Source organism: Lycorma delicatula, chromosome 1 (assembly GCF_047948215.1).
Source record: "Lycorma delicatula isolate Av1 chromosome 1, ASM4794821v1, whole genome shotgun sequence".
Lineage (NCBI taxonomy): Eukaryota > Metazoa > Arthropoda > Insecta > Hemiptera > Fulgoridae > Lycorma > Lycorma delicatula.
This window is the reverse complement of record NC_134455.1, coordinates 249,370,026-249,382,379: the sequence shown is the minus strand read 5'-3', so window position 1 is coordinate 249,382,379 and position 12,354 is coordinate 249,370,026. Positions and strand designations below refer to the sequence as shown.

At 30.4% G+C, this 12,354-nt stretch overlaps 1 protein-coding gene across 6 annotated transcripts in view; it reads right to left on the bottom strand.

The window, feature by feature from the left end:
* Positions 1–3,448: 3,448 nt before the first annotated feature.
* fl(2)d (Pre-mRNA-splicing regulator female-lethal(2)D) overlaps positions 3,449–12,354 on the bottom strand; it is a 40,745-nt gene continuing 31,839 nt past the window's right edge. For all 6 annotated transcript variants that reach the window (XM_075375393.1, XM_075375437.1, XM_075375418.1 and 3 more), the window contains 2 exons: positions 9,776–9,930; positions 3,449–4,237 (listed from right to left, as the gene is read on the bottom strand). In XM_075375393.1, coding sequence (XP_075231508.1) covers positions 3,630–4,237; positions 9,776–9,930 — 763 coding nt within the window. In that variant the 3' untranslated portion in view covers positions 3,449–3,629. The remainder of the gene's footprint in view (positions 4,238–9,775; positions 9,931–12,354) is intronic.

Genomic DNA, 12,354 nt, shown 5'->3' with positions numbered 1-12,354 from the left:
TAAGAGCATGAAAGAACTAATTTGTCCATAGGTTGGAAACAGCTTTTAATATAAAATTTAATTAACTTTAAAAACAATGGAAAAATGATATTAAAAGTTAGTTATGGTGTTATTAATTGTCTTCAAAGTTGCTCTAAGTGGCCCCCATTATGTTTTTTATGTTTAAAGTTGGTTATTCAAAATTAAAAACATTCTTCTTTTTCTGACCAATAATAATCCTACACGATTTTGCTCGACAAACAAATCCATTCTTTTCTAGTGCATCTCATAATGTTAGGAATATTCTTAATAGTTTCTGTAGCATCTATTAAGCAATTCCTTAGTTACTTTTGTGTGTTAATCTATTTTAAATAACTGACTTCATCCAACCCCATAGAAAAAATCCTGATGGGGTGAGATCGGGAGATGGTGGTGGTCATTTTACTGGCCCATTTCGACCAATCCATTGTCTACCGTAAGTATTATTTAAATGATCCTTTACATTATTAGAAAAATGAGGAGGTATTCCATCACGCATGAACTACATCTCTAACCTGTTTTCATAAGAAATATCTTCCATTAGGGTGGGCAGGCAAGTGTGTTTCCATAAAGTTTAAGTACTTTTCTCTTGTAAGCCTCCTTGAAAAGAAAAATGGACCAATCAAATTATTACCTAGAAACCAAACCAAACATTAATTCAAAATGTATGCTGAAAATGTCTTGTCACAGTCTCATGTGGGTTTTCATCCACCCAAATATGGGTGTTGTGAAAATGTACTATTCCATTTCTACTGAAGTATGATTCATCAGTTACCAGAATGCAACAAAGGAAATTGTGATTTCGTACCAATTTCCTAGTTAACCATCAGCAGAATATCTTCTGTTTATTACGATCTTCCAGTAATAAGTATTGTACCCATGTTAGATGTAACAATTGTATATGGATACAACTGTGCCTCATGAAGTCTCCACGTATGCTTGATGGTGAAATATTTAACAATCTGGGGCCATGACACCCGTCCAGAGCTTATAGTTGACAATAATTGTACAGCATTGATTATTGCTTGTTCATTATGGTTTCTCACGCTTCATGACGATCAGAATCAACTTGTTTTGGTTTAAAACTGCCGGTTTCTCTAAGTCATCTCTCCACAGCTTCAAAAATTTGTAATTAGGTGCTCTCCAATGTGGATAAGTATCAAAATATTCTTGAACTGCAGCAGAACATTGTTGTTTACTTTGCCGTAAACTATTATCATGTTCGCATACTCTTCAAATGAATATATAATATTTGCATTGTCTCCCATTATGTATTAAAGAAAATTTCACTAAATGTTGTAAAAACTGTTTTCTGAATTGTATCTCACAGATACCTTAATACAATACAAAAACCACCAACAAGATTATTCAAACACGGTTTCAGTTGATATTGCCAACCTAAGAAAACAAATTAATTCATTCTGATAAAAAAGTAGTAAATAAATGTATAGTTATTTCATGCTGTTAAATTTTTTTACACAATTCAGTCTGTTTTGTTTTTTTAATAAAGTTAAATTTCAATATACTGCACTCAATTTTTTTTTAAAGTAATTTTGAATCTTTTCAGAATTAAATTTTCTACATTTCTAATTGAAAAAAAATACTAATTAATTAATCATTTAACAAAGTTTTCTTACGTTAAATCCAAAACGTGTTATTTTTTAACCCCTATTTTTGTGTTTTACGTCTAATATCTTTAAAACTAATGTAGGTACAGTTCTGGGACTCATTTTTTTATATTTTCAAGTCAAAAACCATAAGAATGTACTAAATTCACCTCCTTAATTTACTTTCCCAGAACTTCAAGAAGTCTTCATTTCCCCAGGGAACCGAAATCGAGGCGAAATCTTTTGCTAACCGTAATTCCCTAATGAAAGATTTACAAGCCTATGTTTATATGAATGTTCCCCCTATTTTTTAGCTATAGAATCAGCTCTCAAGAAATTGCCATGTAGTTTTCAATTACTCTGTACAATTCTGTTGGAAATTAATTGGTTTCATTCATTAAAAAAATATTTTACATTAGATTTTACCCCTCTTGCTTATACACACTGCTTAAAGGTAATGTAAAAAACGTATACATTGCTTAACTTTTTAAAATTAACATATAATAAGGTTTATGGGTCAGCTCAGTAATAATAGTTTGTAAACTTTTCATTCTCTTTATACTTACAATTTTTGATAAATAATTTTAAACTTATTTAATAGGAGTGGTTTAATAATATATCATTTTTTTAATGATAAGTAATTGTTGTTAATATTTAATATAAAAACCTGAAATGTTCATGTTACTAAAAATAAAATAAACTGCTTTGGTTTATGACAAATGTTTCCATTCACTTGATGGTTGTTTCAACATACTAAAATATAAAATTAACAATTCTCCATCTTAATGCCTAACACAGGATAATCTATCTATCTATTTATTTGAGAAACTATACCCAGTTATGGATGCTTTAGTACTACCTTTTATCAACTGATGATTATTTTCTTTAGAATTGAAGGCAAAACAAACTGAAAGAGCAGCAGAGCAGCCAGCAGCAGGTTTATGACTACTCATCAACATAATCTCTCATTAAATATTTCGGCAGAAAGCTTAATGTTTTATAACCATTTACTATTATAAAAAGTTTAATTTCTTACTTAAAACACCTTAGTATTATTAATGACAGAAAGTATTATTAAAATAATTGGGGAATGAATCCACTTCAGCAGTCACTTTTCCTAAAACGGGACTTTGGTTCATGGAAATTAATTTAGTACAACAATGAGAGAATATTAAATGAGACTGGATACATGTGACTTTTTCTGTATTTGGCAGCAAATAACATGTAAATAAAATTAACTGTCCTCTTTGTTTATATCATGAGTTATTGTTTTTGTAACTACTGTTCCACTGTATTGTCAAAAAAGTACAAAATAATCACCAAGCACGTGCAATCAGGAAAAACAAGAAAAATTAATACAATGTTTAAAAAATTCTATAGTACACATATACTTGATAATTACAATACCTTTATAATTGGTCATTAAAAAATATGAATTTTCAAAATATCAACACAATCGATTTGCTTCATAAGTGAAATAATTCCAGTCACGACTTACTAACATCGATATGAAAAAAGTCATAACTTCCCTTTAAATTAACATGATATACAACAAAACCAAACGGAATAGTTCTCAATATATCAAAATTTAAAACAAAATGTGCTAAGCCAAAAGAGAAAATTTCTAAGCAAATATCATTAAACAAAAATCTGAAACAAGGTCATAAAATGTTCATAAAAACACTAATAACAGGGAAATAGGAAAATGCTACATTTAAAAAAGGCATCTGATTTTAATGTCAAATAATGAGTATGGAGCAGAGGCCAAAAAACATTTCTAAAATAGTCAACTTATTGCATGAAAAAATTAGTTAACAAAAGTGTCTCATAAAAATTAAAATTAATATATTTTAGATTACAACACATACTATGGTATATAACTGTCTAGTCTGTACAAAATTAATGCTTTCAAAAACCAGGCATTTTATGTCTGTAATGAAAGCACCTAAAATCAATTATAAATGTGATTAAAAAGAAGTTTTTAATTCCTATTTAAGTTCTTTCTTATTGGCCACATGAATTACTCAACTGTGCAGATTCGCCATTTACTAATCCTATTTCATCATCATTATAATGCACTGAAATCTCACTGTTGTCAATTTTAACTTTCTTGCTGAGAGGAACATCATCACTATCCTCACTTGACGTCCGTTTCCTGGGTGACCGATCTACCCTATTGTTGTTTGTAACAGTTCTCATATCACTACTTTCTGATGTACCATCTTGTTGAGTATCCAATTTTCCATCACACAACTCATCTTCAATGTTAATTTTCAATACGAGTTCACTAGAGTCTGTAGACACTTCCTCATCCCCTTTACAATTACCCCATTCATCTTTTATTTTTGAGATACCATTGGTCCGTTCCTCCTGTTTAATAATAAGTTCACATGGCACACTAAATGAATTGTCATTAACACCATTAACTGATGAACCGCATACCCTCATCCCATCAACATTTGATTCACTTCCACTTGTCCTTAAATTATTTAGTTCCTGTTCTAGATTAACAGCAGTTTCTTTAGATTTACGAAGTTCTTGCTGTAAATAATAAATAGTACTCTGCATTCCTTCAACATCCTCATCCAAATCTTGTAGAAACTCATCTAATTCTGTAAAAAAGGGAGAAACAACAATAAAAAAATTAGTAGAAGACAGACAGACAGACTGTTGATATTGTTGATAAAATGAGAAACATGATTAAAAATTATATGCATAGATCCAAATAAATGCGGAATCATCACGTAATTAGATTATTAATTTGAGTTTTTAAAGCACTTGAGGAAAATAATAATAATATAATCATACATTAATCGTGTAATTGATCAAACACACTGTTAAAAAAGAAAATATTTATCATTTAGCAAAAAGGATTCAAAGAATATTAAATTACAAGCACAATTATTTAATTTACTTTATTTAATTTCCAGCACAATGAAAATCATAACAGTATCAGTGTAGAGGGCTGTTTGTAACCTTTCTCCATAGATCAGTAAATAAAACCATATTCATAATATGAATAAGGTGAACATCTACCACTGGCTCCTTGGACAACATAGTACATTTTAGAATAAATAATATCTCACACATGTCCATATTCCATTCTACATCCTGCAGAATGGCTGTGAAATACCCTATAAGAGCATTGAAAATGCCAGTTGTTCTTATGCAATCATCATAAAATGAATGGTATCCTTAAGCATAACCTCATGCTGTTACTACTAGGTGTGAGGAAATTCACTTGGCCACTCAGAATTTCCAAACCAGTCAATAGAGTTTTCTGCTACTGTTTCTATAGTGCATATACCTTGAAACATTGCGACTTTGACATAGAGAAAATAAAAACTCTTTCATGTTGCCATACTGTAATTAACATCTTAAAAACTGGAACTATGTTCTGCCAAACAAACTTTCTGAAACAATGAACATTTTATGAGGTATCCTTCTCTTTGATAATCCACATTATTCTCTTTCCTCTAGTAAAGAGAATAGCACTCGCTCTAATGCAAAGAATTGCACTAAAATGGAATTCAGCTTACCAGTAATTTTTTTACTATACTCACTTTTTTCATTTCAGGAGTATCCAGACCATTAAATTTTGGTTTCTGAATTATTCATATATAGAATTTTCATTTCAAGCAACATGCGTGAAATTCTCATAGTGTCAATTTTTGAAGTAAATATAAAATTATACTTAATGATGTTAAATTAAATTAACACTTAACCACACTTAATTAACACTTAAATTACACTTTCCTGCTGTTTAACAGTGATTACAGTGGTTTCAAAATAACAGTGAAGCTTCTAAAATCTGTTTGATTATGATATCTGCCAACAGTCTGATGACTGATGTGCTATTTTCACTTTTAAGATATTTCCATGACATCACTTTAATTACTTTGACTCCATCATCTACCTTTAATGATATTTTGCTTTTCTATGAGTTTTTCTTGGTCTAACTCAACTCCTGCCTTTTATGTAGATCCTTGCATAAATTTCTGTAACCAACAGTGGCTTTGCCACAAAACCTTTTGGTAACCCCTTGCAACTTACCTTATTTACTCGTGTAATCTAACCTCTTGCATAATTTCTGTACCCCAATTTTTAATACAATTTTCTGTATTTTTTAACTCTCTCATAATTTTTGCAGGGTAAAATTTATGTGAAACCGCAATAATCCTTGAGTTTGTGATATAAAAGTTGAGTTAGATATTGAGTTTCAATATCAAAGTTAAATCTAAAATACAACACTTAACACTGTAGCTTTCAAACTTTATGACTGATGGGGCCAAGAACAAAACTGAGCTGCTAAGAAGGAATTTGGTGTTTCAGAATCTCAAGAGAAATGTTGGTGGAAACAGGAGCTGTTAACGAGAGTAAAAGATTTTTGGCTTGCATTTCAGGGCCCAAAAGACAGAAAACATCCACAACTAGAGGATGAACTTTTCTGTTATAGGCAGGAATTATATAACAATGACAACTTTCTACAGGCAGTCAACTATAAAACATTGCAATATTGTGCAACAGAAATCGCACAGTGATGCAAAGCCAATAAAGGATGGATTTGGGGCTTCATGAAAAAGAACTTGTTCTAGAGAAGACAAAACTTTATGTCAGAAACTCAAGATTACACAAAGTGGTTCCCTTCCATCAACAAGTCATTAGATCCAAGGAATACTACAATAGAAGAAAAGGGAGCATCGAATTTGCCAATAATTACATCCAGTACAGAAACACTGTGATGCTAGCAATTACTGCTGATGGAATGAAATTGTCACCATAGTCATTTTCCAGAGGAAAACCATACTTTGGTTCAAAGTATTCAAGTTTTCAAGAGTTCAAAGTTTCCTGCTGGTATGCATGTTGTGGCACAGGAGAAAGGGTGGATGATCAGTAAATTGAGTTGGAGTGGGTCGAAAAAGTTTGGTTAATGACCAGGTGCACTGCTTTGCATAAAGTCCCTTCTTGTGTTAGACAGATTTCAAGGCCATCTCATTCAGACAGCAAAGTTCTGCCTTGAAGAAGCAAAAACGGAACTTGGTCATGATTCCTGGTGGATTAACATTAATATTGTAACCCCTCGATGTCAGTCAACAAACCTTTCAAGGGACACGTATGCCAGCTGTACTAAGCATGAATGTCTGAAAACAAACATAAGTACATGCCAAGAGGGAAAATTAATTGGGCAACATTAAATGTGATACATAAGTAAATCCTAAGTACCTGGAGGTCAATTTCACCAAACATCATTGAAAAATTTTTTAAGAAAACTTCCATCAATTCACAGATGATGGTGATGATGTAACAGCAGACTTCAAGGATGGGGCCAATACCAATGATAAGGATTCTGATTTGCAAAGCAAGAAACCCTCTACTTTTGAATTAATGCTACAAACATCCATCCAGTAATACTACTGAATTACTACTACTTTTGAATTAATGCTACAAACATCCATCCAGTAATAGTGCAACAATCGTAATAATGTACAATTACAACATAATTTTAATGTTTGTTTTTTCCATTTCTAAACCTCACCACTGGTATCACATAAACATCACGATTGCACTCAATTTCTTCATTAAATATAACAATTTTAGTGAATTAATTTTTTTATTTGTCGTGTAATTTACACACCCCTATTTTAAGAGAATTTTTTTTTCCTTTAAAAAAGTCCAGAAAATACGCGAGTATAACATATCTATGTTATGAATATTTCTACATCTTTCACTGCTTCATGGAATGCATTAGTTCATGCAGATCAATGATTTGATGTTTGTCATTTAAATACTTATATGGTGTGGGTGGAAAAGAAAACATTTTACCCAAAGTAGTTTCCAACACACTCAATTTTTTTTGACAGATTCTTGTGAACAGGTTATGGATAAATTTGAATAATCCCACAATCAAAAGATTTATCAAGACAAGCTTCGGGCTTCTTATGTTAACACAATAATAACAATATAAGCCCTCTCTTCTGAGAAAATTATCATCCTAAATAAGATAACTAACTGTTTAGCATTACTTTAGAAGTTAATACTGAAGATCATATTCACTTCTAGCTGGTTCAATCAATCATTTTTTTTTTATAAACAATCATTTTTTCCATTTGGTGACTATTAAGTTGGATAAATCTTATAAATAGTTTAATTCACTCTAAAGATATTGTGATTTACCAAACTTTTATCTAAATATATTTTTTATATTGTGATTCATCACTAACTAAAGTAACAGAGATATTTAAGTTGGTGCTGTCATAAATGACATCGCCACTTAAATATCTACCCAACATAACTTCCAAATTCTTCTTCCCAATAAGAATACTCCACTAGAAATTTCCACTACAGATGATATACTGAAGGATTCAAGTGTCATGGATCAAGAAAACATCGCCAGCATTCTTTATTGACAGAATGAAAAAACTGGTTCACCACTGGAAGAAATGAGTAGCTGTAAATGAAAACTATAATATTATGTTTTTGTAAAAAATAAAATATGATTTTATGCTGTATTTGTTTTATTTGACTTGCAAGTTATGAGCGACCATGCAGTATATTTCAGGCACCCCTCAAAACAGTTCTTGACAACTTTCTCTTTTGTTTCTGATGGTTTTGTAAAACTTCTTACTTTCCCATTAACCACCTTCATTATGTTTTAATTGTTTAATAATCTTAATTTTAAATATTTAAAACATATTTTTCCAGTTAGCAAAAGTTTTCTGTATAAATATATAACTTTAATTTATCTACTTTTCCCTGTATTTTTTTCTATGCTCAAAGTACAGCATAACACTGAAATTAATGAATCTAGTAGCTGTGCTAGTACAATGACTCCCAAGTTCAGAATATTCAGTAAATTATAGTACAAGTATCTCTTCATTTGTCATAATAACCTTTCATTTAATATTTTCCTCCAGCTTCATATCAGAATAACACATAAGTAATTAAAGTAAAAAACTACCTGAAGGAGCCTTGTTATTTTTCAGAGCCGTGGCAAACTCCTTTTAAGATTCTTTTCTCTTTATTGATTTGTTATCTTATTTCAACAATACCATTCTACAGTTCTTTTTTCAGTAGTGCTTTATGAATCTTTTCATTCTCTTGGCTTTTTGTTCTAATTAAAGTTAACTACATTTCCTACTTTCACCTCCTACTTTGGTTCCTGAAATAAGTTCTAACCATCACATAACTAGTAATAAAATTGTATAATTCTACACTCTATAAAATCTGCATTCCTGTCATTATATGCTAATCTCTAGCTTTTCCTTCAAATGGAAACTATCATGCTTCAAAACTTCACTGGTCTTGTACTTATGAAGAATTTCCTAAACTTTGTTTTAATTCTAACATACATACAGAGCACCTTTACCCATTTTTTTCTATGATTTTTTTCTTTGTTGCTTTTACTATAATGTTTTTATGCAACTTTTAATCTCTTATATTCTTATTCATTTTTTGTTTTTCTTTTACTGTTTCTTGATGAAATTTAACGGTTTCTTCATTTATCAAATTACCTGAATCTTTTCCACTGGAGTTTTCTTTAAAGCTAGCAGTACAAATTTTCATTACAGGATAATGGTTGTAGTCCATATAAGTTCCAAAATATAATTACTATCTTTATAGCTTTTAAATCTGCTTTTTAAATTGCTGGTTTGACAGTATTTAATGAATTTGATATTTTATCCTATCATTATAATTTTATTTTATTCATACAAAATTTGATTGAAAAGTTTTAAAAGAATTAAGTAATTTCATACAATTGCAACATTATATTTTTACATAAACCTCACAATTTCCTTAATTGAAAAATCTGTTTTTTTTTTTTTTTTGCAATGACATACATTTTTGCATTTATCTTGAAATTTTAAACAAATAAATTATTTTTGGGGATAAAAATATAAGTAAAGGTCTAAAGAGACCTTGTTTTTCATGACAATGGGGTTAAGGTGACAGACACAGGAGTGTAATAATGAAAAGTCAATATCGCTCAATGAGTTTAAAACTTATCAATTGAAAATGATCCACCAAAAATACTGTAAATTAGGTTTTTTTTTATAGTGTAGACAATTAAAATTTTTCTGTAGTTATATTTTATTAATACACCACACCACACATAAATAATTTTTTATAGTGATACTTTCAAATATATTTACCTGATTGAGACTTCTTCACTTCTTCACTAAAGCTCTTCTGCAGAGCAAGATCACCTTCTAATTTTGCTAACCTTCCACTAGAAATCATTTTTCCAAGTTCTTCATTTTCTTGATACAATAATCTGCATTTAGCCATTAGTCTTTTTCCTGTATTGCTGTAAATACATACCATTTTTCCAATATAAAAAGTACCATAATTGAAAAGTAATAGTATTTTTTCAATATAACTCTCTATAAGATTAAAGTCTTACATACTTAATTTTGTGTCCTTTAATGAATCTGGTGTAATATTCTAAACTAGTATGCATCAATAAAGCACTGTTTCATAGTACAGTAAAAATAAATACTAAAGAAACTAAATAATTAAGGATCGTGGATTTTTTTTTATATTTTCAGTTTTATTCACTTATTAAGACGTCTAATGAGTTCTAGTGAATAGGTTGGTTTACAAAGAATGTTTCTTATGAAATTTTTTTGTAAATACCTTAATAATTAAGAATAGAACACTTTAAACAAGTTTTAAAGAAATAATTTTCCTACAATTTGGATTTTCTTTCTATACTGTAGCTTCAAAATTTACTTAGTTATAAACAAAATGTGCAAGCAATCTATGGCTATTTTTTTGTCTTTTTGAAGGGGAGAGAATATTGGCCTGCAGTAAATGAAGTCAATAAATGATACAATTAATAATAAATACTACAATTAATATGAAATGGCTACACAATACCTTCATATACAACTATAAAACTCACACTCGGGTCAATCTATATTAAGTGACCCAAGAATGGTTGCTTGACCAATTCAAAAAAAAAATTGAAACTTTCCCACTTGTTTCCTACATGTCTCAGGACCTCTCAGGACCTAAAAACTATTTTTTAGTTTCTTATTTAAGCAGTTTACCTGTGACAGCCATTTTTGTTATGGTGCACACACCTATTTTTATGATGGTAAGGGTTTATGGACAAAATCATAACGAAAAACTACTGGTCCTAGAAGAATGAAACTAAGTAATTTACTCATATTTTCTCAAGGTAAAAGATTGATCCGGTGGTTTATTTACCTACCTCTCTTCTTTCTTTGAGAAAATTTCCAATAGAGTTGAATGTGAAAAACAGTGAAATTTCACTTTTGGTAATTTTTTTCAAGAGGCAGGGATGGCATACACAGTTAGAATTATTTTTTTATATGCAGGTATTATATGATAGTAGTTTTACCACAAATAATATTAACTGTGATATACTTAACCCTAAATGTTTATGAATTTTTGAAAACTGATTTTTTTTTAAAATTCAAATTTTGACTTCAAATAACTCTGATGGGGCTGGTGATAAAAATATTAAATTTCCACAACTTACAGTGTTTTTGCAGATGTTTATGGTAAATAAAAAGGTTTTTTTGTGTATTGTACTAATAAAAAACTTATAACCTCTCAAAAATCATGAAAAACCTGTTAAAAGCGACACTATTTTGACTCGCTAAATAAGTGCTCCAAGGGGGATTTCTTGTCTTCAAGGCACTTTAATATGTTTATATTTATTACTATAGTTGAAATAGACTTATTTGAACAATTCAACTGCAATGTTCATGTTATAACAGGTGCTTGAAGTCATTTCCAGTTGTCATGAAAATTCATGTTGCAACATGCTCATTATACTTGTTGCATCATTTAGCTTTGTAATTACAGATTGGTCAGTCTTGATATTAGTCAGTAACCTATTCACATCTTTACAAAGTGTCTCAAATTTCATCTTGTGTTTGGAAGTGTTTATTACATAAATAAGTTATTATTTTATGAAGATGTCAATGATAGCAGGGACTGTGTCCTAGTAAAAAGGATTGTATAAGTATGCGTGCTGATGGTGTCGACGTGCATAAGCAAAAGCGCCTTGTTGATAAACTTAAATGAATTGTATGTCACCTTTAAAAGTGAAAACCCTGAGGAAAAAATTGGAAAATCAAAGTCTGTAAACTCCATCCAAAATGGAATGTATATCTTGGCTGGTGCAACTGGGACTCATACAGTCCCTACCAGCAAAACATCAAACTCATGATTGATAGTCCCAAACTTAATTCTGATTATAAGGACTTAGTAGACAGACATCTTTGTTTGTGACAAAGATGTATGATGAATGTGTGCACCAAATGTCCAGGCAAGCAGGCAGTGTTTAACATACTCAACTTTTCAGAAGAGTATGATGTATTGCCAGATACAATAACGTACAAACAGTGGGTAACAGCTGATAGGGCAGAGATGATTACTGTTCTTCAGACCAAAGATAAGTATCTTCAAATCATAAGTGAAAAAATTGGAAAAGCTGAAAACTCACCATTTCATGTCAAAATCTGAAGCTCAGTTTTTCAAGAAAAAATCTGAAATAGGTGAAGAAGAATATTTGGTGTACGCAGACTTTGCAGAAAACTTTTCATTCTTGTTCAAAATGAGATACAAAGCTTCAATTGGGTCAACAGCCAAGCCACAGCTTACCCTTTTGTGTTCTATTTCAAGGAAAAAAGGAAAAAGATGTAATACAACACAAAAGTGTCTGTATTATAAGTGACCACTTGAAGCAGAATACAGC